The sequence below is a fragment of the Mizuhopecten yessoensis genome, unplaced genomic scaffold, assembly GCF_002113885.1.
Source record: "Mizuhopecten yessoensis strain PY_sf001 unplaced genomic scaffold, ASM211388v2 scaffold7473, whole genome shotgun sequence".
Lineage (NCBI taxonomy): Eukaryota > Metazoa > Mollusca > Bivalvia > Pectinida > Pectinidae > Mizuhopecten > Mizuhopecten yessoensis.
The window spans coordinates 2,450,621-2,475,776 of record NW_018407065.1 but is presented as its reverse complement, the minus strand read 5'-3'; the positions used below and the strand labels follow the sequence as shown (position 1 = coordinate 2,475,776).

The 25,156-nt window shown below is 39.2% G+C and overlaps 2 protein-coding genes across 7 annotated transcripts in view; one reads left to right on the top strand and one right to left on the bottom strand.

Moving 5' to 3' along the window:
* Nucleotides 1–10,569, top strand: part of LOC110453606 (dynein heavy chain 5, axonemal-like) — a 114,157-nt gene extending 103,588 nt beyond the window's left edge. For 4 of the 6 annotated variants that reach the window (XM_021502616.1, XM_021502615.1, XM_021502618.1 and 1 more), the window contains 13 exons: nucleotides 598–766; nucleotides 1,493–1,648; nucleotides 2,029–2,367; nucleotides 2,690–2,794; nucleotides 3,003–3,256; nucleotides 3,577–3,767; nucleotides 4,101–4,544; nucleotides 5,117–5,343; nucleotides 5,867–6,139; nucleotides 6,564–6,826; nucleotides 7,055–7,424; nucleotides 7,711–7,863; nucleotides 8,780–9,166. In XM_021502616.1, coding sequence (XP_021358291.1) covers nucleotides 598–766; nucleotides 1,493–1,648; nucleotides 2,029–2,367; nucleotides 2,690–2,794; nucleotides 3,003–3,256; nucleotides 3,577–3,767; nucleotides 4,101–4,544; nucleotides 5,117–5,343; nucleotides 5,867–6,139; nucleotides 6,564–6,826; nucleotides 7,055–7,424; nucleotides 7,711–7,863; nucleotides 8,780–9,166 — 3,331 coding nt within the window. Of the gene's footprint in view, nucleotides 1–597; nucleotides 767–1,492; nucleotides 1,649–2,028; nucleotides 2,368–2,689; nucleotides 2,795–3,002; nucleotides 3,257–3,576; nucleotides 3,768–4,100; nucleotides 4,545–5,116; nucleotides 5,344–5,866; nucleotides 6,140–6,563; nucleotides 6,827–7,054; nucleotides 7,425–7,710; nucleotides 7,864–8,779 lie in introns of all 6 variants that reach the window. The other 2 variants (XM_021502614.1, XM_021502613.1) reach the window with 1 other exon arrangement.
* A 376-nt stretch (nucleotides 10,570–10,945) lies between these two features.
* The window catches only part of LOC110453621 (probable ATP-dependent RNA helicase DHX35), a 209,471-nt gene continuing 195,260 nt past the window's right edge, over nucleotides 10,946–25,156 (bottom strand). The window contains exons 22-24 of the mRNA XM_021502646.1: nucleotides 18,030–18,183; nucleotides 12,498–12,609; nucleotides 10,946–11,963 (exon numbers count right to left, since the gene is read on the bottom strand). Of these exons, the coding sequence (XP_021358321.1) occupies nucleotides 11,925–11,963; nucleotides 12,498–12,609; nucleotides 18,030–18,183 (305 nt within the window). The 3' untranslated portion in view covers nucleotides 10,946–11,924. The remainder of the gene's footprint in view (nucleotides 11,964–12,497; nucleotides 12,610–18,029; nucleotides 18,184–25,156) is intronic.

The window sequence follows — 25,156 nt, the reverse complement described above, 5'->3', positions numbered from 1 at the left end:
TAAAATGCATGACATCTCACATAAATATTTATTACTACCTCCTTGATTCTTTTTCAGTTTCAAATTAATCATGGTCATATTCAATCTGTACAAATGTAAACCTCTCACTTCTACACACTAGGACAAAAGTAATAGGTTTTGACATTTTAAAGGAAACAAAAGGCGAACTTTTAAACATTTTTGAATTTAAGTCATCAATATCTGACAATCACTTACAAGTATAGTGTGCTTGGTGATCAATTTCATTACTTTCAACTTCCGGAGAAACAAATATGATAAAACCTGCAGCCATCACTGATTTTGTTGTCCCACTATCCAGTTGTTTTGGAGATAGATACGTCTTTATCTATATACAAATGTTTCTGTAGTTTAACCATCACAAAATCTAGACACTTTTACCAGAAACATTATATGGCTCTGGCCTGATTATTAAGGCTCAACTGTTTCTTTGATTTAAATGAAAAAATATCATACCATACTACAAATCATGCCATTGATCGGTATATGATATGATACTACAAAGCATGCCATTGATCGGTATATGATATGATACACTTCTGTTTCACTAGGTATACATTATGTATGGTTATGTTACAGACTGGTCGGTGACGTCCTTGTCTGTACTGCCTTCCTGTCTTACTCTGGACCATTCAACCAAGACTACCGCCTGCTCCTCAGCAAAAACTGGTTCAAAGAACTCAAGACAAGGAAAATTCCATTTACACTTAACCTCAATGTCATAGACATGCTCACAGACCCAACCACGGTAAGTCTGGTACTGAAACGTCAGTGATTTGCTTAAAAACCCAACGGTAAGTCTGACTATCAAAAGTCAGTTCAACATTAACAATTTCTAAAATAATACTGACACTACAATGTCTGTGATCTGTTTACCAACCCCACAATAAGTCTGATACCAACCTTCAATAAGTCTGATACCAACCTTCAATAAGTCTGATACCAACCCAACAATAAGTCTGATACCAACCTTCAATAAGTCTGATACCAACCCCACAATAAGTCTGATACCAACCCCACAATAAGTCTGATACTAACCCCACAATAAGTCTGATACCAACTGCACAATAAGTCTGATAACAACCCCACAATAAGTCTGATAACAACCCCACAATAAGTCTGATACCTCCATGAATTGTCCTGCTTACCAAACCCACAATAAGTCTGATACCTCCATGAATTGTCCTGCTTACCAAACCCACAATAAGTCTGATACCTCCTTGAATTGTCCTGCTTACCAAAACCCACAATAAGTCTGTCAATTTAACTTCAAATACCTGATCATAATCTCTGCTACAATAATCAAGCCAAAGGAAAACCATGGCAACATTAATTATGCTGATTTTCAGGGGCAATCGTATAAGGTGGAATAAGTATTGTTAGGTTTTTAGAATCCTGACACAAAAACATGAAATAACCGAGAATTACATGAACGACTGGTCACGTTGATTAATAATAATCTATTTGCTATCAGGTTGGAGAATGGAATTTACAAGGTCTGCCAAATGATGAACTCTCCACACAGAACGGTATCATCGTTACAAAGGCAGCACGCTACCCTCTGCTCATAGATCCTCAGGGCCAGGGAAAGAACTGGATCAAGTCTCGCGAGGGCAAGAACGAGCTACAGGTCAGTCTGCAGTATACATTTGACATTTTGTGTCCTTTTTAAAAAAAAAATGTACGTACTCAAGTTTGGGTACGAAAGAATGCATAGACAAATCTTTTGAAAAGGAATTAACTTTCATTGATAAAAATAATTATGTAATTGTGCATCAAATATTTACTTACTTTCATCAACAATTGTTTTCTTATATCAACAAAAGCAAACAACATCTAAAATATACCACCATTAAGCCCATGTTTGAAACCCACCCGGGAGCTATTATATAAATACAATTTTGAAAGGATTTTGCTCGCGATACGACATTCATTAATCCAAAACTTAGTTTTTGCTCTGGCAAACAAATTCATCTGCGTAGCTCAATTTTATTGTATTTTATTGTATAGATCACTGCACTCAACCACAAGTACTTCCGTACCCATCTTGAAGACTCCATGTCATTGGGACGTCCTCTTCTGATTGAGGACATTGGAGAGGACCTTGACCCTGCCCTGGACAATGTCCTTGAGAAGAACTTCATCAAGGTTGGGTCAACACTGAAGGTGAAGGTTGGCGACAAGGAGTGTGACATCATGAAGGGCTTCGCTTTGTACCTGACAACAAAGCTTGGTAACCCGTCTTACACACCAGAGGTCTCTGCTCGTTCATCAATCATTGACTTTACTGTGACAATGAAGGGACTGGAAGACCAGTTGCTTGGACGCGTCATCCTCACAGAGAAGGCTGTAAGTACTCTGTCAGCTGGCTTCTACCAACTAGCATTGGAAGCATTATACTTGCCCATGTCAGCCATGAGGTCTAGATATTTGACAGCATTTAGACATCGGCGCGCTAGCTGATAGATACAGGTTTGACATCCTTGGTCAGAAGGGAATTGCGTCAACCAATTAAGCAAGATCCTGAAATGTTCATATACATGTTGTTAATTACTGGCGTAACCCTTGGTTAAAAAAAAGCAAAAAAACCCAACATTATTTTGATGATAAATTTGTAGTATTTATGTGAACCATTTTCCCAATATTTTTAATGTGTGTCTTTGTGTTGTAGGAACTGGAATCTGAGCGAGTGAAGCTGATGGAGGATGTACAATCCAACAAGAAAAAGATGAAGGAACTGGAAGATAACCTTCTCTACAGACTCACCAGTGTTAAGGTCAGTCAAGGTCACAGCTATATATATATTGATTGTAAATGTCACAAAGAATAATACCGCTGACTGTTAAAATAGCACCTTTTCAGTTCATCCAGGTCACAAAATCTCTTGATAACTTGCATTATACACCTGTACATGTCGACTAGAACACAGGAATGATATTGATGTAAAGGATCACAAACTGCTTTACTTTAACCTTGTCTTATAGGGATCCCTAGTGGATGATGAGGATTTGATCAATGTGCTGAATGTGACCAAGACGACCTCCGTTGATGTCAACTCTAAGCTTCAAACAGCAGCTGAAACTGAGATCAAGATCACTGCAGCTCGTGAGGAGTTCCGTCCGGTAGCAGCACGTGGCTCCATCCTGTACTTCTTGATCGTGGAGATGGGACTGGTCAACTGTATGTACCAGACGTCCCTCAAACAGTTCCTGCATCTGTTTGACCTGTCCATGGCAAAGTGAGTAGTACTTCCTGTACAGGGTTAGATGGGTGGGTCCTGTAAGTCAATGTAGTGAGGTCAAGTTCTTGTCAGTCAAAGGTGTGACATGGCTAGTTGTTAGGTCAAGGGCATGCAAACAAAGGTCAGATACAGGTGAACTGACTGTGGAAGCACTTATATCTGACCCCTTTAATTTTAAAATTATTGAGATAGGTAGGGGAATTAAAACGATCGACAAGTAAATTGTAGAAAATGACATACGATATGTAAGCATTTATAACTGTCAAGTAAATTGGAACAACTAATACAAACTGTAACTGATCACTGTTTTTTCGCAGGTCCCAGAAATCTCCCATCACCCAAAAGCGTATCACCAACATCATTGAGTACATGACATTTGAGGTGTTTAAGTATGCCTCCCGTGGCCTGTACGAGACAGACAAGAACACTTTCACCCTTCTGCTCGCTCTCAAGATTGATCTGGCTGCCGGCAAAATCAAGCACGAGGAATTCCTCACCCTTATCAAAGGTGAGTTCACAACCCTAAACACCGTCAACCTAAAGTAGGTTTCTTTTGCCAACAATTTATTTACAGGGATTTGCCATTTTTGAATTCGCAAAACAACAGTATTATATATATATATATCTGTTGCTCGATTGTGCTGAAATAAATATTTATGGAATATTTAAATTCATAACCTATTCTCTCCACAAATTAACAAAAATAAATGTGAGCAGTTTAAAGTGATCACCCATTTCAAGAAAAATGTTATAAAAATATAAAATATTCATCATAAATTTGTGATTCTTGTGTAGTGTTAAATATTTTGTAATGAAATGTTACTGTGTGTTTTGTATTCAGGTGGTGCCTCCCTTGACCTGAACGTGGTCCAGCCAAAGCCACACAAGTGGGTGGTAGACTTAACCTGGCTTAACTTGGTTGAGCTGAGTAACCTGCATCAGTTCTCCGGTATCCTGGAACAGGTGACCAGAAATGAGAAACAATGGCGCCACTGGTTCGACAAGGATGCTCCTGAGGAAGAGATAATCCCCGACGGTTATAACAATACCCTCGATGTGTTCCGTCGTCTGTTGCTTGTGCGGTCGTGGTGCCCAGATCGTACCATGGCTCAGGCACGAAAGTACATTGCAGATACACTTGGTGATAAGTACGCCGAGGGCGTTATCCTTGACCTTGAGAAAATGTGGATGGAAAGCAATTGTAGGTCACCTCTCGTGTGCTTGCTATCCATGGGTTCTGACCCCACCACCCTCATAGAGGCCCTCGCAAAGAAACACAAAATAGGTAAGATTTGTACCCTCATAGAGCTCCTCAACAAGAAATCAGGAACACATAGACATTGTCCAGCTTATAATTAGAGGTTCTTGCCAGTAAAACCTTTTAATAAATATCTTGTTTATCTAAGAGTCTCTGTAGGAGTAGAAATGAAATTGAGAATTTTCATATCTTAACCCATTCACCCCTAAATCACATTTGAACCTTATGACTTACCAAATCAAAGACTTGGCAAGTCCATTTGAAAAATGTAGGGGTTGAATGAGTTAAATGAGTTCCAGTAACAGAACAAACTTGTTATATGGAATCAGATGAAATAGGAACAAGATTAAGATTAATTTTATTGTTCAATTTATTCAACTACTTAATGAGGATGGTATGCACTCCAACTGGTCCTTAACCTTACCATGCTTTGACCAACAGGGTCCAGGTATTTTGTTGTTAAAAAGTAAATTAGCACTTTATCACTACCTGTGACGTCACAAAGAGTGGTAGTACAAATGTTCAAAACTTTTATGGGATAGTATTATTACACTAAATATTTGCCAGATCACATAAGTATAAACATTTTGTGTCCATAGAGTGCCGTGCCATCTCTATGGGCCAGGGACAGGAAATCCACGCCCGCCGTATGTTGACCCAGGGGGTCCAGGGCGGGGGCTGGCTGATGCTTCAGAACTGTCATCTCAGTCTGGATTATGTACAGGAAGTCCTGGACCAGCTTATTGAGATTGAGAGCATTCATGAAGAGTTCAGAGTGTGGGTGACAACAGAGGTCCACCCTAAATTTCCCATCAATTTCCTCCAGGTAGGTCATATTTGCACCTTCTATTAACATTTATGGTGATAATTGAATTGCAAATGTAAGTAATGAAGTTTAAAAGGATCAACCATTCTGTCAATCACAAACATTGATTTGTTTGGACATTGACCAAACTTTAGGTCAGATTGTTTATTTGGTGGGACTTGATATGAAGGATGTTTGAGACACAAGTCACTTCTATCAAAAAATTGAATATTTTCCTTGAACAATATCCAGAAGGGGATATTTAGTAATGCTGTGTATTTGAAGTAATGACCAGACATGTGCTTGAATGATAAATGATGACCAAAATAATCGGTTTCACTGCGATTGACATCTGACAGTCAGGTTTCACTATACTGATGTTAGTAAAGACAGGTTTCACTGTACACTGATGTCAGTAAAGACAGTTTTCACTGTATGCTGATGTCAGTAAAGACAGTTATCACTGTTTGCTGATGTCAGTAAAGACAGTTTTCACTGTATGCTGATGTAAAATGTAAGTAACAAAGATGACTTTGTTTTACAGATGTCTATCAAATTCACCAATGAGCCTCCACAGGGTATGAAGGCCGGTCTGAAGCGTTCGTACGCAGGCATGACGCAGGATTTCTTAGACATTTCCAATATGCCACAGTGGAAACCCATGCTGTATGGAGTTTCCTTCCTCCACTCTGTTCTACAAGAGCGCAGAAAGTTTGGACCCCTTGGCTGGAACATTCCGTACGAGTTCAATGCAGCCGATTACAACGCTAGTGTTCAGTTTGTACAGAATCATCTTGATGACATGGATTTGAAGAAGGTACATTGATAGATATTAAGGACCTATCTAAGTTGATAAGAAAACAATTGAAACTGGAAGCACATTTTTATGGATCAATTGAATAACATACATAAAAACATTTCCCAATATATTTTTAAAAATTTCAGATCTGTTAACCTTGCTATACTGCCATCATTTGTCCAGAGAAGAATTGGCATTATGAAGGGGTTTGGCAAATTATTGAGGAAAACTATAGACACCAAAAATTTGTAAGAAATCTTAGGACCATATCAAATTTGAGCGAGTGGACAAATGGTACAAGGGGCATTATATCTTGATTTTACTGAATTCCAAACCCTAGCAGGTTTGGGTGCTGGAATGTGGTATTACTTGTATTACAAGTATCGAGTCAAATATTTCTACCGTTACAGGGATGAGCAATTTTGTGTGTTTTACCTTACAGGGAGTGAATTGGACGTGTGTGCGTTACATGTTTGGAGAGATTCAGTACGGAGGTCGTGTGACTGATGATTATGACAAACGTCTACTCAACACATTCTGCAAGGTCTGGTTCGGCGAACAGATGTTCCAGTCCAACTTTGTGTTTTACAAGGGATATGTAATCCCGAAATGCAACAAACATGCCGAGTACCTGGAGTTCATCTCTGGGCTCGCAACAACGGACACACCAGAGGTGTTTGGTCTTCATGGCAACGCTGATATCACGTGAGTCACCCTCACTATAGAAATCCTTATCTCCAATAGTTTGTAACATCATTTCTAAACAGCTGTAGTTGTATTTAATAAAGTTTATATAGACACAAAAGTTTTCAACTTTTCCTAGCTTACTGAAAATAACATTTAAAAAAAAAAGACACAGGATGGCACTAAAACCTTGGGTAGATAGAAAAAGATTATTTTTTGGCCTTATATATTTCTGTTGTTTTGCTCCAGGTACCAGAGTCAGACTGCCAAGTCTGTCCTCGATACAATCCTCGAGATCCAGCCCAAGGATAGTAGTGGTGGCGGCGGTGAGACGCGTGAATCAGTTGTCTACCGTCTCAGTGATGACATGTTGGACAAACTTCCCAATGACTATATATCTTATGAGGTAAAGGCCCGCCTCCAGAAGATGGGTCCCTTCCAGCCGATGAACATCTTCCTCAGGCAGGAAATAGACCGCATGCAGAGGGTCATTGCTACAGTACGCATGACCCTTCATGACCTTAAACTGGCTATCGACGGTACCATCATTATGAGTGAGAATCTACGAGATGCCCTCGACTCCATGTACGATGCTAGGATACCCAAGCTATGGCAGAAGGTATGTGTAACTACTGCATCCCTAAATCTGTGATATATAACCTAGGACCTTTCTACCAGGACTAGCTTCTGAACATTGTGTAAATTACAATGACTAGGTCATTTGTTTGTTTTGGAAGTGACAGATTCCCTAAATTCCTGAACATGGCGTTCTACATGTAGGTTTGTTATGATATTAATGGCCACATCTTTTAAACATCTTGGTTATAAACATTTAAGATTAAATTGAAACTCAACCTTAGATTTTCAAGTACATTTTGTGTTTTCAACTGTTGATTTACTTTCAGATTTCCTGGGACTCAAGCACCCTTGGGTTCTGGTTTACAGAGCTGATTGACAGGAACACTCAGTTCAGCAGCTGGTGTTTTGATGGTAGACCTAACACGTTCTGGATGACAGGCTTCTTCAATGCTCAGGGATTCCTTACTGCTATGAGACAGGTATGTCAAGGTTAAAACTAAATTATCATTTCTGTAAAAGGTTAAGGTTCACACCATCATCTCTGTACAAAGTCAAGGTCACATCATTATCTTTGTACAAAGTCAAGGTCACATCATTATCTCTGTGCAAAGTCAAGGTCACACCATCATCTCTGTACAAAGTTAAGGTCATACCATCATCTCTGTGCAAAGTCAAAGTCACCCCATCATCTCTTACGAAGTCAAGATCACACCATCATCTCTGTACAAAGTCAAGGTCACACCATCATCTCTGTACAAAGTCAATATCACACCATCATCTCTTTACAAAGTCAAGGTCACACCATCATCTCTGTCCAAAGTCAAGGTCACACCATCATCTATGTACAATGTCAAGGTCACACTCTGTACAAAGTCACGGTCAACCCCGCAGGACCAACCTCACATACATTGCTGCTGTAATCCGTAACACCAAACAGTCAAGGTCGCATCTTTTTCTCTGTACAAAATCAAGGTCACACCATCACCTCTCTAAAAAGTCAAGGTCGCATCTTTTTCTCTGTACAAAGTTAATGTCACATATTTAACTATGAACTAGTCATTATTACAACATAATCTCAACAAGACAATGTTGCAATATGAACTCTGTTTCAAAATAAGGTCAAAATTTCATATGAAATCAAGATTAAACTTTTGTCTCTTAAGAAAGTCATTGGAATGCCATTTCATCTGTAAACAGCAAAGTATTACTCGCCTCTCTACTAAGTCAAGGTAACTTAACTTCTTTGAAAGTCAAGGACTTATGAAATCATTGTTTTGATCTGGTTTGGAAATGAAAATTTGATGGTGTCATTAATTGTTACAAAGACTTCAGTACTGTAAGTTCCTAAAAGGAGTATGTGCTACCATGAACAAAGAATCTGTTTTATTTTAACAGGAAGTGACACGTGCTCACAAAGGCTGGGCTCTGGATAGTGTCATCCTTCACAACGATGTGACCAGATATAGCCGTGACGACATCACCACCCCACCTTCAGAAGGTGTTTATGTCTACGGCCTGTTTCTAGAGGGCGCCGGCTGGGAGCGACGAGGCTGTCGCTTGATTGAACCCAAACCCAAAATATTGTTTGAGACGATGCCGGTAATCCACATCTACGCCATCAACAGTACTGGAAGCACTGACACGCGCATGTATTCCTGTCCGATTTACAAGAAACCCCGCAGGACCGACCTCACATACATTGCTGCTGTAAACCTGAAGACCAATCAGATCCCAGATCACTGGATCCTCCGCGGAGTTGCTCTGCTCTGTGATACAAAGTAGACCGAGCCCACAGACACAAATTAATAACTATACAAATTTACAGCAAAATAAGACGTCTACAAGGCGAACGCTATTGGATTAACATTCCGAACAAACATGTGACAAGATTCTGTGATAATGAACATTATATATACAGGACATTGTCTCTAGTGATAGTCAAATATCTGTTTCTTATAGTTCCAGATAATTAGGTTAAATTAACTCGGAAGGGAAGGCCTATGACTATAAACCAAAGAATGTATATAGATATGACTTGCTAGCTGGTTTTGATACTTTATATATCCATCCTGGTGTCAGTGTCCGTCCTATTAATTGTGATAAAATGTTTATGCCTTTAGTATGAGTAGATCAGAATTGCGTCCAACTGAAGCCTTTGTGTAATAATTATTAGATATTTATGTATTTTTTTATCTTGTCTTTTCATTAACTACCATAAATGCATTAGATACATCCGTCCCGTCCCCCATGTGATACAGTATCAAATGGCTATTTCTTGCAGTTATTTAACTCATTCACCCCTGAAATTTCATAATGGACTATTCCAACCTTTGCATTGGAAGAGTTCAAATGTGTCTTCAGGGGTGAATGATTTAATATATTATTATATAGTCAAAGTTATCAATGACATTTAACTGATATTATATATATATGATGAAATTTTGAACACTTCAAACACTAGATTACAGAGAGTGCCCTGTTTGGAATTCCTAAAACTTTTCAATTTACTTTTACATTTGATTAAGAGTCGTTAGTTTAATGAGTCATTATCATATATTCCGTCCTGTTATATAGAAACTAACCTGAATAAACTAGGTATTTGTAGTATGCATATATTTTTATTCCAAAAGTGACCAGCCTCTATGATTATCATTACTAGGTACTGTGCTCTATGATTACTATGATTATCATTACTAGGTACAGCTCTGTAACACTGAACTATCAAGACTACATATATATACATCTGGGGAAAACTGATCAGTTCTAGATTCTGAGTTTATTGGAGTTTTCGGAAAGATACTCTAATGAATAGTAAATACTGCTGAAATACTTCTTTGCGTTATTTATGCTAAAATATACAATTCTAACTACTAGGAGCTTTTCCATTACAAATTAAAAGCTACTTTAAATGTTGTTCTTTGATCTATTAATGTAATTTTCAAAGAACAGGGAAGGTTAGTGTCTGTGATATATACAAATGTGATGGCCTCAGATTTCTCTCCAGACTGTACGAGTTATCTCCCTTTGACCAAAGTTTCCCCTCTGTGTAGTCTATCTCTATGTTTATCAATAATAATTATTTCTCAATGTTCCATGTTATTTATATACAAATGCCATTTTTTGGTATCTTGGCTATAGTTGTTTAAAATTTGTTAGAAAATAAAAAATATTCCATCAAGTGAAAACTGATCTTTGTTGTTTTTCAGACTCCGAGTGATGAGTAATATGAAATAAACATTTTCCACGGAATCCTTTTATCTGACAATACCAGAATACAACTAGTCCAGATTTACAGTTTGATTTGAAATCCTTCAGAACTTAAATCAAGCATTCATCGCTACAATCTAGCTATTGGATTCTTTTTGTGGTTAAATCATTAGCTAAAATTGTGGCGTTTTCAGAAACCCTGCTATCTTCTGTCCATTATATCGAGCTCTTTGGGAATACTACAGACGCATTTGTACAGTTTGAGATATGGGTAGGCTTAGCCATTCAAACAGAGAAGGAATAGTACATAATTGACTATAAATAGATTTCATAAATTATGAAAGAAGTCGGTAATTCACTATCACAAATTTGTTTTATTTAAAAATGCATGTTCTCTAGATTAAAATTACTCGGTAACAAATCTTAACAAAGTGGATATTCTCACTCTTGCTCACATCTTAACTTCATTCTCGTATATTACATGTAAACAAAGACACAGCAGTCTCATTAATTCTAACATCTAAACAAAGACAACATTTTCTCTTACCCGGGACAGGTGTATCCACACTTTCACCGTTGTGAGATATCCTTGTCTCACCCTAGGGTTGAGAGGGGAGGATTCTCTTATTCATAACATCATGTCAACAATACAATGACATCACGTCAGCCCTGAATTTAGCCTGTAATATTATCATTACATTATGTACATGATCACAATGGGAGAATAGGGTAAGAGAAAAAGAATCATTCACCCCCTTGAGATGAGATGGGGGAATCTCAACCCTCGGGTAAAGATTCTTAAGATTCCCCTATCTCGCCCCCAATGGGGTGACAGATTCTATTACTCATTTATTTCTCGCATTTAAACAAAGACATTCTCATTCACAAATGTTTCATGATCTAATTTTCTGAACTTGGTGAAGATGATCTGAGAGTTGACACTCTTAGAGATATGTGTTTTGTATAGGTCAAAATGATCATGTGCATTCATCTCAAAGTCAACCAAATACTCCAAGCTGTTTAGAAGCTTTGAAATAGTCAAAGTACAAGTTTTCTCCTTACTGTTGATTAAAGTGTTATCCTCTGAAGAAAAACTGGACATAATTCAGAATATACTTTTCACAGTCACAGCCCTCAAAAGATAGGTGACTGTTTTTTTCATCTGCAATTCTCGGAGTCTCCTTGAAATCGACCTGTAACCAGGTGAAGCGTCTCTCTGCTGACGGTCAGCGGTATGTCGGGTCAGCGGTATGTCAGGTCAGTGGTATGTCAGGTCACCTGAAGGGAAGTACTCATCCTGTTAAGGGCATTCATTCCATCATGGTCCGTTCTCCTAAATATACTTTGATCGTTTCGCTGCAATTTCTCTTTCCTGCAGAAAGATATTTACATAAATAAGAAGAGTAGGTACATTGCATGTCAAAATGGCAAGTGTTATATATACTGTATACTACAGATTATCGAAGTAGTGATAATTGATAATGATTTATATGTCCGTTTGATCGCTAATCATTTTAATAATTTGCTCTCATCGGGGACACACTTGACACAAAAAACGTGAGCATTTGATTATTCTAGATACTCTGGAAGTGTATATCATGATGCTAGTAACTCGAAAATTGTTTTCAATATCTTGAATTATGAGAAGCCTATATATACAATGAATACACATAAACATGTATACGTATAATTTCATTCTCATGAGAGTATATTAAGCCTATGACGAGCTTCAGCCAGAACTTGAGAAAAGACTCGTTGGAAAGGGTATAAATCATAATCAACCAACAAAAGTTAGATAACATGTTTCTCTCATAGCTCTGAGCTCAAATGACACTGAAACACCAAAATTACCGGAAAATAAAGCACAGTAACTATATAGAGCTAGAAACACAGATAGGATACTTACTGTACCAAACTGGTAAAAGTGTGGGGCGAGCTCGGCCAGCCAGCCAGGCTTGATGACCGTGATGTCTCTCATGTAGTCCTTGCTGGTCTGAACCACTTCATTGAAGACAACCCTGGAAACACAAAATATCTACAAGGTACATAGAACTATACTAATTGTAATGACATTTATTGGAAATCACTTGTATTTCATGAGCAAGATACAAATTTTTGCACTATTTTATGAGATTGTGGAGAGAATCGGCTACAGGCTAAATCGTTTTGCGAATATTCATTAAGGTCATTGGAGTGTATTGATAAACAGAAACAGGAAGTACATCCCTACTTGAAAATCCAATGTAGGGAGACAGTATCACAATATCCGCAAATTCTAATGTTTAATATTAAACTGATGATTATTGTATGTTTATTATTGACAGAACAGTGTGTTCTCTCAATATTAAAGTATTTCAAAGCAATCCAGGCATTAATTCAGGTGTTTTTTTTATCAATGAGTCACATGTGTCCATTTTTCTGTACTTCAGGAACCCGGCTACCTATTTCACTTCTGTGAAGTTTTTCAAGAACGATAAGTCTTACTATATGTGTATATGGTTTTATTATAAAATGTCAATTTTTATATCGTGTATAGAGAATTAATTTTACACAATTTCAGCATTTATTAAATTGATATACATTCGTGCAATACTAATATATGTCAGTATCATTTTTATTGACATTATTTTTTAAAAATATTGTCATTCACTCCTTTTTACATAAATTTCCATTTAAAATCCTTAAAATTCTGACAACCTATATTTTCTTTGTGGCAGAAAATTTTCTTAACTTTAAAGCAATATAACTACAAAATTTGAAGAAATTCTACTGAGAAATGGTGACACAATCCTATTACCTTAAGTAAGAGTGTTCCATCACTTCTCTCCTATATCTAGGCCTTGGACATTTATTTTCCTGTTAAATTTATTTTCCTTACATTCATACAGATATTTGTAGATTGCAGGCCTTTTTTGGGGAGTAAGAACAGTTTTAAATAATCCTCAGTACTGCTACACAAAAATAATTAATAATACCCTAACTAGAAATTCAATGGATGAGCTCCCTGCTTTATAACCAAGGGGTTCAGTGATCAAATCTCCATGGCAGTGATGTTTTTGTGGATTTCATATGTAGTTCTTTGCAAGAGTAATTAGGCAGGCATCTCCAATTCATAAAAAAAGATGCTGAAGAAATAAGAACTCTTCTTCATTGGAGGTTGTATATGGAGTACAGTGGGACTCTCTACTTTAAAGACACTTCTAAACATGAGGTACATATAGACATTGTTGTTTTCTAAATTATGAGCCAAGATCCTCAGGAACACATAATGCTTCTGCCTCCCATTTTCCTGTTGGTCCATGATGTTCTTCTTTTGTCGTGGTGTCTTCGATCCTTATTTCTTCGTTTTGTGGGAAAAAACCCATTTACCATTGGATTTGTAGATCAATAAGATTCAGACGACAGATACAATAATTGATTATATTTCATGTATGCTGATTTTTGTGAATTGAAATCTTGTGCTAAATATAAGTAATCTATAGTACTTTTAATGCCGTATGCATCATAAAACATTTCTTTTACATCAAAGTAAACAGTCTGTGGAGTGGGAAAGCTGCAGACCAATCCATAAATCGTGGGTCCAGTACTAGTAAATCATTGATAGAGTGAGAAAAAGTATTTGTTATTGCTGAAGCTGACATAATTAGCTTGGAGCTGTTTGTGTGAGTAAACAGGAAGGGGCCAACACTGGCAGGTTACCGTGGGGACAATACACACACTGACCCTCCCAAACATTCATCAACACCAGACTGTATACAAATGTTGTATAATAATTAAACTATCAATCAACTTTCGTCTCCTGTAGATCAGATTTCCATTTAAAAGCATGTATTACAACTACAAACCTGCCCGAGCTATATCGACATACTGAGCGGATTTACTGAAAATTCTATGTTTGTTAATTTCAACAATTAATGAAAGTCAATATAATATTGATAAACGTTAGTTTAATCATACATTGATTTGTTTGATAATTAAACTGACAATGTCTACATTTGACACATCTTCAATTAACAACTTGTCAATTTCATTCATAATGTTTACAAAGAATTAAAAGCCTACTTCAAACAATCAATGATGATATACTCAATTTGACACTGAGGTGATGCACTATTGAGGATGGGTTCGGGGCTTTATTATATCCTCACAGCCCAGACAAAGGTCCTATATAGTTATAGTCACATGGTAACAATCTGATTTCTCAAAGACGGGGCAGTTCTAGGGCGGATAGGGTGGAGTGGGCGATAATATCAAGCAGGCATTTTCTACAGACGGGAATGGTGATCATCCCTGACTGACCGATATTCTGACAGCAGACACTTACCATTGAGGGGGTTCTCCACAGGGAGGATAGAAGTTAGGTCGATGTGGAGGGGTGTGTGTGGGTGTGTGTGTGGGGGTGGGGTGGGGGTCATCTCTGACTGACCGATATTCTGACAGCAGACACTTACCATTGGGGGTTTCTCCACCACAAGGAGATAAGTTGGGTGGATGTTGGAGGGTGAATTTCATGAAACAGACACTAATGAAGGGCTTCTTTATTAAGAAGTGAGGTTGGTGGTAAATATAACAAGAGGCCCAGAGGGCCTGTATCGCTCACCTTGATATCTAAGCAATCATGGCAAAATATTCTCCAAATGATATCCAAGGGAATATGCCAGATCCCAAGGCCAATCCTCGTAGCATATCTATATTAAATTTTTCATGCCCAGCAATTTTATGTATGGTTATGGGGTGGGAATCTCAACTGTTTCCCCAGCCCCCTGGGGCGTCAGCCCAACCATTTGTACAATTTTGATTCCCCAACACCTAGGGATGCTTCCAGTCAAATTTAGTCAAATTCCAATCAGTGGTTAAGAAGAAGAAGTCGTTCAAAGAAATTGTTGACGTACAGACGACTGATGACGGACGACGGCAGCCGAAGGACGCCACAGTATCGCATAAGCTCACCTTGGTCCTTCTGACCAGGTGAGATAATAACTAGAAAATGTTTGTAAGACATAAATGCCCCCGCTGGCATGTGAAATTAGTTTCAGTGTTCTATAAAAAGTTACAACCACTTTGATATTGATACCCTGAAACATGCACACACACAAGGTACTACACTTAAAGTTGATAAGTTGATTTTAACATTCATATGTTTTTTCTGTATGTTATTACCATCCTGAAAATAGTTTAAATTGAATCAGTTGATGATTTTCTATATATAGCAACAGTGACCGTGGCCTTGACCTTGAATCCCTGAAACACAACGATGTCCGAAGTATACTCATACTTGACTACCGCCCAGTTTCAAATCTGCCTTTTCTGTCTCAAGATCTTGGAGAAGGTTGTGTCCCGGCGTTTAGAGGTTCATCTCCATGCAAACAGTCTCCATGACAACATGCAATCGGCCTACCGCATGGGACACTCTACTGAGACGGCCCTCCTACGTGTACATAGTGATATAGCTTCTGCATTGGACAAGTGCAGAGCGGTGCTTGTCATGCTGGACTTGTCAGCTGCATTTGACGTCATCGACCATGGCATACTTTATAAACGTCTGGAATACTCTTACGGAGTTACTGATACCGCACTATGCTGGATACAGTCTTATCTGAGTGAACGACGACAATGTGTTGCCATCAGGTCTGCCACCTCACATCACAAAGTACTAGATTTCGGGGTTCTTCAAGGGTTGGTGTTAGGACCACGAAAATATTGTATGTACTCCAAACCGTTTAGAGAGATTTGTCGTCGCCATAGCCTTCGCTATCATTGCTATGCCGATGACACACAAATTTACATGGTCATAAAACCACAGGACAGTTGGAATACAGTCTCAGAAAGTCTGGAATCTTGTCTGACAGATATCAGTATCTGGATGAACGCCAACATGCTTAAACTTAATCAGGAAAAGACGGAACTAATCGTCTTTTCCCCAAAGTGTCAGCAAACAATGGCTCTCCAACTCAAGGTTAGTGCCAGAACTATTGAGACTGTTCCAGCTGTTAAAAATCTAGGGGTATACTTTGACAGTTCTCTTAACATGAAGAAACTAGTGAACGCTATTGCCAAATCCTGTTACTACCAGATCAGGTACATCGGATGTATTCGGCAGTTTCTAACTGCAGATGCATGCAAGATTTTGGTGCATTCACTTGTTACCTTTCGGTTGGATTATGGTAACGCCCTGCTCTGTGGTATATCTGACAAACTAACTAGTCGTCTGCAGAGGGTCCAGAACACTGCAGCACGGCTAGTTACTCATACTCGAAAGAGAGAGCACATCACACCTGCGCTTTATTCGTTGCACTGGTTACCTGTACGATACAGGTCGCAGTACAAAATTCTGGTATACACATACAAGGCACTGAATGGAACAGCTCCTCAGTACCTAAAGGAGCTTGTTACCCTGTATCAGCCATCAAGATCACTGAGGTCGGAGTCAGAATCTTTGTTGTGTGTCCCAAAATCTTGTACTGTGACCTACGGAAACAGATGCTTTGTGAGGGTTTTGGCTACGTTGTGGAATAGCTTAATTACCATCTGCTATTAGGAAGTCAAATACCCTGGCCAAGTTCAAGAGGGACATAAAAACTCACCTCTTCACGTCTGCTTTTTAGAATCTTTGCAAAGACGTCATGTAAATACCACCCTTTTATTTGTTCAATTATGTGCACATTGTTTGTTAAATGTATGAAAGTGATTGCAAGCCTTTGTTGTTTGTTTTCACAATTATAACCATTACTATTATCCATATGTTGTAAAGCTCCTTAGAGTAATTTTACAAATTATATAGGGCGCTATATAAATGTTGTATATTATTATTATTATTTTGACCTTTGTATCAAGTTTGACCAATATCTGTCAAAGAATGAAGTTGCCAAATGTTTACATTGAATCGGGACAGGACGGGCAGACATGGGCAACACTATTACATGCGCCCCCCCCCCCCCCCTTTATTTTATGGAGGGTTGTACATTTGTATAAAGTTTGACAAAAATCTGTCAAAGAATGAAGTTGCTAAATGTTTACATTGAATTGGGACGCGACTGACAGGAGACATTTACCATTGGGGGTTTCTCCACAGCCAGGACAGAGGTTAGGTGGATGTGGAGGGGGTGGTCATCCCTGACTGACCGATATTCTGACAGGAGACACTTACCATTGAGGGTGTTTCGCCACAGCAAGGACAAAGGTTAGGTGGATGTGGAGGGGTTGGTCATCCCTGACTGACCGATATTCTGACAGGAGACACTTACCATTGAGGGTGTTTCGCCACAGCAAGGACAAAGGTTAGGTGGATGTGGAGGGGTTGGTCATCCCTGACTGACCGATATTCTGACAGGAGACACTTACCATGGAGGGTGTTTCTCCACAGCCAGGACAGAGGTTGGGTGGATGTGGAGGGGGTGGTCATCTCTAACCGACCACTCTTCTGATAGGAGACACTTACCATGGAGGGGGTTTCTCAACAGCCAGGACAGAAGTTGGGTGGATGTGAAGGTGGTGGTCATCCCTGACTGACCGATATTCTCCAGAATAGTGGAGATATGCAGCATTGGCAAAGAAGCCTGTGGTGATACAGCGTCGTAGATTGTCGACGTTTTCTTAAAGCACACAAAAATATTATACATGTGAGTTAAGTTATAGAATAATACTCCTTGCTGGTGATGTAAAAAAGCCCCTAAAAATTTAGAAAAAGGGGAAGATCTTTTTGGGGTAACAGTTTTCAAGTTCACCAAAATACTGGATATTCCATTGGAATTCCACCTTCTGATTCCTGACATATAAGTCAAAATTTATCATTAATGAATTCACCTTTTCTACCTTCAAAATAAAACTGCGACAAAAGGCAAAGTGGTTACTGTTTGTAATACTCATAAACTTATAAGCCAGAAATGATATAAAATTCTGGGATACACATTTTTTTCTTAAGATTGTATTCCTGTTGAAAAATAAGTAAAGGGAGGTAAATTGGTTCTCTTGTATTAATCTTGAAGAGATCAGTAAGGAACTTCCCTGATGGTGAAATAATTAACAGTTTAATCCTCAGAACATTGAGGCAATGAGTTTATTGACAAAAGAAAATCCGACGAATCTTTGTTTCTCGCCAGCATCCTCATATTTCCAAATTAACATCCTCCCGGTGCCTCATTATCATCAACCATAAATGAAAATGTACCATCGTCCACAGCCAACTCTATTACTTAATGAAATACCATAAAAGCCGCATAACATTCTGAAAGTCAGCTAAATGCATTTCCTATTAAACAAGAATGTAACACAGACCCATCATTAATCTCCATAATGTTTATGTAATTAAAAGGTAGATAGGAAATAAGGCAGGACTTTATACTTTACTACAGGTAGAAAGGACTACACACTTTACTACAGGTATATAGGACTACATACTTTACTACAGGTAGATAGGACTACAAACTTTACTACAGGTAGACAGGATTACACACTTTACTACCGGTAGACAGGACTACATACTTTACTACAGGTAGACAGGACTACATACTTTACTGCAGGTAGACAAGACTATACACTTTACTACAGGTAGACAGGACTACACACTTTACTACAGGTAGACAGGACTACACACTTTACTACAGGTAGACAAGACTACACACTTTACTACAGGTAGACAGGACTACACACTTTACTGCAGGTAGACAAGACTATACACTTTACTACAGGTAGACAGGACTACACACTTTACTACAGGTAGACAGGACTACACACTTTACTACAGGTAGACAGGACTACACACTTTACTACAGGTAGACAGGACTACACACTTTACTACAGGTAGACAGGACTACACACTTTACTACAGGTAGACAGGACTATACACTTTACTACAGGTAGACAGGACTACACACTTTACTACAGGTAGACAGGACTACACACTTTACTACAGGTAGACAGGACTACACACTTTACTACAGGTAGACAGGACTACACACTTTACTACAGGTAGACAGGACTACACACTTTACTACAGGTAGACAGGACTACACACTTTACTACAGGTAGACAGGACTACACACTTTACTACAGGTAGACAGGACTACACACTTTACTACAGGTAGACAGGACTACACACTTTACTACAGGTAGACAGGACTACACACTTTACTACAGGTAGACAGGACTACACACTTTACTACAGGTAGACAGGACTACACACTTTACTACAGGTAGACAGGACTACACACTTTACTACAGGTAGACAGGACTACACACTTTACTACAGGTAGACAGGACTACACACTTTACTACAGGTAGACAGGACTACACACTTTACTACAGGTAGACAGGACTACACACTTTACTACAGGTAGACAGGACTACACACTTTACTACAGGTAGACAGGACTACACACTTTACTACAGGTAGACAGGACTACACACTTTACTACAGGTAGACAAGACTACACACTTTACTACAGGTAGACAGGACTACACACTTTACTACAGGTAGACAAGACTACATACTTTACTACAGGTACATAGGACTATACACTTAACTACAGGTAGACAGGACTACACACTTTACTACAGGTAAACAAGACTACACACTTTACTACAGGTAGACAGGACTACACACTTTACTACAGGTAGACAAGACTACACACTTTACTACAGGAAGATAGGACTATACACTTTACTACAGGTAGACATGACTATACACTTTACTACAGGTAGACAAGACTATACACTTTACTACAGGTAGACAGGGCTACATACTTTACTACAGGTACATAGGAATATACACTTTACTACAGGTAGACAGGACTATACACTTCACTACAGGTAGACAGGACTACATACTTTACTACAGGAAGATAGGACTACACACTTTACTTCAGGAAGATAGGACTACACACTTTACTACAGGTACACAGGACTACACACTTTACTACAGGTAGACAGGAATACAAGACTACACACTTTACTACAGGAAGATAGGACTACACCCTTTACTACAGGTACACAGGACCACCCACTTTACTACAGGTAGACAGGACTACACACTTTGCTACAGGTAGACAGGACTACACACTTTACTACAGGTACATAGGACTATACACTTTACTACAGGTACATAGGACTATACACTTTACTACAGGTAGACAGGACTATACACTTCACTACAGGTAGACAGGACTACATACTTTACTACCGTTATACAGGACTACACACTTTACTATAGGTAGACAGGACTACACACTCTACTACAGGTAGACAGGACTACACACTTTACTACATGAAGATAGGACTACACAGGACTACACACTTTACTACAGGTAGACAGGAATACAAGACTACACACTTTACTACAGGAAGATAGGACTACACACTTTACTACAGGTACACAGGACTACACACTTTACTACAGGTAGACAGGATTACACACTTTACTACAGGTAGACAGGACTACACACCTTACTACAGGAAGATAGGACTACACACTTTACTTCAGGAAGATAGGACTACACACTTTACTACAGGTAGACAAGACTATACACTTTACTACAGGTAGACAGGACTATACACTTTACTACAGGTAGACAAGACTATACACTTTACTACAGGTAGACAGGACTACACACTTTACTTCAGGAAGATAGGACTACACACTTTACTACAGGTAGACAAGACTATACACTTTACTACAGGTAGACAGGACTATACACTTCACTACAGGTAGACAGGACTACATACTTTACTACCGTTATACAGGACTACACACTTTACTATAGGTAGACAGGACTACACACTCTACTACAGGTAGACAGGACTACACACTTTACTACAAGTAGACAGGACTACACACTTTACTACAGGAAGATAGTACTACACACTTTACTACAGGTACACAGGACCACCCACTTTACTACAGGTAGACAGGACTACACACTTTACTACAAGTAGACAGGACTACACACTTTACTACAGGAAGATAGTACTACACACTTTACTACAGGTACACAGGACCACCCACTTTACTACAGGTAGACAGGACTACACACTTTACTACAGGAAGACAGGACTACATACTTTACTACAGGTAGACAGGACTATACACTTTACTATAGGTAGACAGGACTATACACTTTTCTATAGGTAGACAGGACTACCCACTTTACTACAGGTAGACAGGACTACACACTTTACTTCAGGAAGATAGGACTACACACTTTACTACAGGTAGACAGGACCTCACACTTTACTACAGGTAGACAGGACTATACACTTCACTACAGGTAGACAGGACTACATACTTTACTACCGTTATACAGGACTACACACTTTACTATAGGTAGACAGGACTACACACTCTACTACAGGTAGACAGGACTACACACTTTACTACAGGCAAACAAGACTACACACTTTACTACAGGTAGACAGGACTACAAACTTTACTACAGGTAGACAGGACTACACACTTTGCTACAGGTAGACAGGACTACACACTTTACTACAGGCAAACAAGACTACACACTTTACTACAGGTAGACAGGACTATACACTTCACTACAGGTAGACAGGACTACATACTTTACTACAGGAAGATAGGACTACACACTTTACTACAGGTAGACAAGACTATACACTTTACTACAGGTAGACAGGGCTACATACTTTACTACAGGTACATAGGAATATACACTTTACTACAGGTAGACAGGACTATACACTTCACTACAGGTAGACAGGACTACACACTTTACTACAGGTACACAGGACTACCCACTTTACTACAGGTAGACAGGACTACACACTTTACTCCAGGTAGACAGGACTACACACTTTACTACAGGTAGACAGGACTCCACACTTTACTACAGGTAGACAAGACTACACACTTTACTACAGGAAGATAGGACTATACACTTTACTACAGGTCGACATGACTATACACTTTACTACAGGTAGACAAGACTATACACTTTACTACAGGTAGACAGGGCTACATACTTTACTACAGGTACATAGGAATATACACTTTACTACAGGTAGACAGGACTATACACTTCACTACAGGTAGACAGGACTACACACTTTACTACAGGAAGATAGGACTACACACTTTACTACAGGTACACAGGACCACCCACTTTACTACAGGTAGACAGGACTATACACTTTACTACAGGTAGACAGGACTATACACTTCACTACAGGTAGACAGGACTACACACTTTACTACAGGTAGACAGGACTACACACTTTACTACAGGTAGACAGGACTACACACTTTACTACAGGGAGACAGATAATTGGCTTAAGTCAATATCGGGAGTTTTAAGTAATTAAAGAAGAATCTTGATTCTTCTTAAGCATTTTACCTATTACAGGCAATATGTTAACCTTTGACCCCAGCCAACATTTCAAGTTGACATTTGACCTAAACACAATTTATTAGGAAAAGATTCACACTACTGGTCTACATTTTAAATCCAGGTGTCATTGCACTAGACCTTCTGGTACTTCAGAAAATGTTACTTTAAATGTTTAAGGACCCTGTGACCTTGAATGTAGGTCAAGGTAATTTTTATGAGGAACATTATAACACTCCCTCCCATGTACCACATGGCCAAATGGCAGGGCCCTGGGTATTTCAGTATTCAAGAGAAAGTTCTTAAAAGATAGAAATTGATGAATGGACAACAGATGATGTGACAACCGAAGGACGACAGATGATGTGACAACAGAAGGACGACATATGATGTGACATCAGAAGGACGACAGATGATGTGACAACCGAAGGACGACAGATGATGTGACAACAGAAGGACGACATATGATGTGACAACCGAAGGACGACAGATGATGTGACAACAGAAGGACGACATATGATGTGACAACCGAAGGACGACATATGATGTGACAACCGAAGGACGACATATGATGTGACAACAGAAGGACGACAGATGATGTGACAACCGAAGGAAGACACATAATGTGACAACAGAAGGACGACATATGATGTGACAACCGAAGGACGACAGATGATGTGACAACAGAAGGACGACATATCATGTGACAACCCAAGGACGACAGATGATGTGACAACCGAAGGACGACAGATGATGTGACAACCGAAGGAAGACAGATAATGTGACAACAGAAGGACGACATATGATGTGACAACAGAAGGACGACATATGATGTGACAACCGAAGGACGACAGATGATGTGACAACAGAAGGACGACAGATGATGTGACAACCGAAGGACGACAGATGATGTGACAACAGAAGGACGACATATGATGTGACAACAGAAGGACGACATATGATGTGACAACAGAAGGACGACATATGATGTGACAACAGAAGGACGACATATGATGTGACAACAGAAGGACGACATATGATGTGACAACAGAAGGACGACATATGATGTGACAACAGAAGGACGACATATGATGTGACAACAGAAGGACGACATATGATGTGACAACAGAAGGACGACATATGATGTGACAACAGAAGGACGACAGATGATGTGACAACCGAAGGACGACAGATGATGTGACAACAGAAGGACGACAGATGATGTGACAACAGAAGGACGACATATGATGTGACAACAGAAGGACGACATATGATGTGACAACAGAAGGACGACATATGATGTGACAACAGAAGGACGACATATGATGTGACAACAGAAGGACGACATATGATGTGACAACAGAAGGACGACATATGATGTGACAACAGAAGGACGACATATGATGTGACAACAGAAGGACGACATATGATGTGACAACAGAAGGACGACAGATGATGTGACAACCGAAGGACGACAGATGATGTGACAACAGAAGGACGACATATGATGTGACAACAGAAGGACGACATATGATGTGACAACAGAAGGACGACATATGATGTGACAACAGAAGGACGACATATGATGTGACAACAGAAGGACGACATATGATGTGACAACAGAAGGACGACATATGATGTGACAACAGAAGGACGACATATGATGTGACAACAGAAGGACGACATATGATGTGACAACAGAAGGACGACAGATGATGTGACAACCGAAGGACGACAGATGATGTGACAACAGAAGGACGACATATGATGTGACAACAGAAGGACGACATATGATGTGACAACCGAAGGACGACAGATGATGTGACAACAGAAGGACGACAGATGATGTGACAACCGAAGGAAGACAGATGATGTGACAACAGAAGGACGACATATGATGTGACAACAGAAGGACGACAGATGATGTGACAACCGAAGGACGACAGATGATGTGACAACAGAAGGACGACAGATGATGTGACAACAGAAGGACGACAGATGATGTGACAACTGAAGGACGACAGATGATGTGACAACACAAGGACGACAGATAATGTGACAACAGAAGGACGACAGATGATGTGACAACAGAAGGACAACAGATGATGATGGACAAAATCTAATGCTGCACCATACCCCAACTTCAAACGGTTTTTTGTGTGACGTGAACTACATTAAGCAGGACTGAAGACATCACTACATTAGAGGTAAATACTGTGGTCCC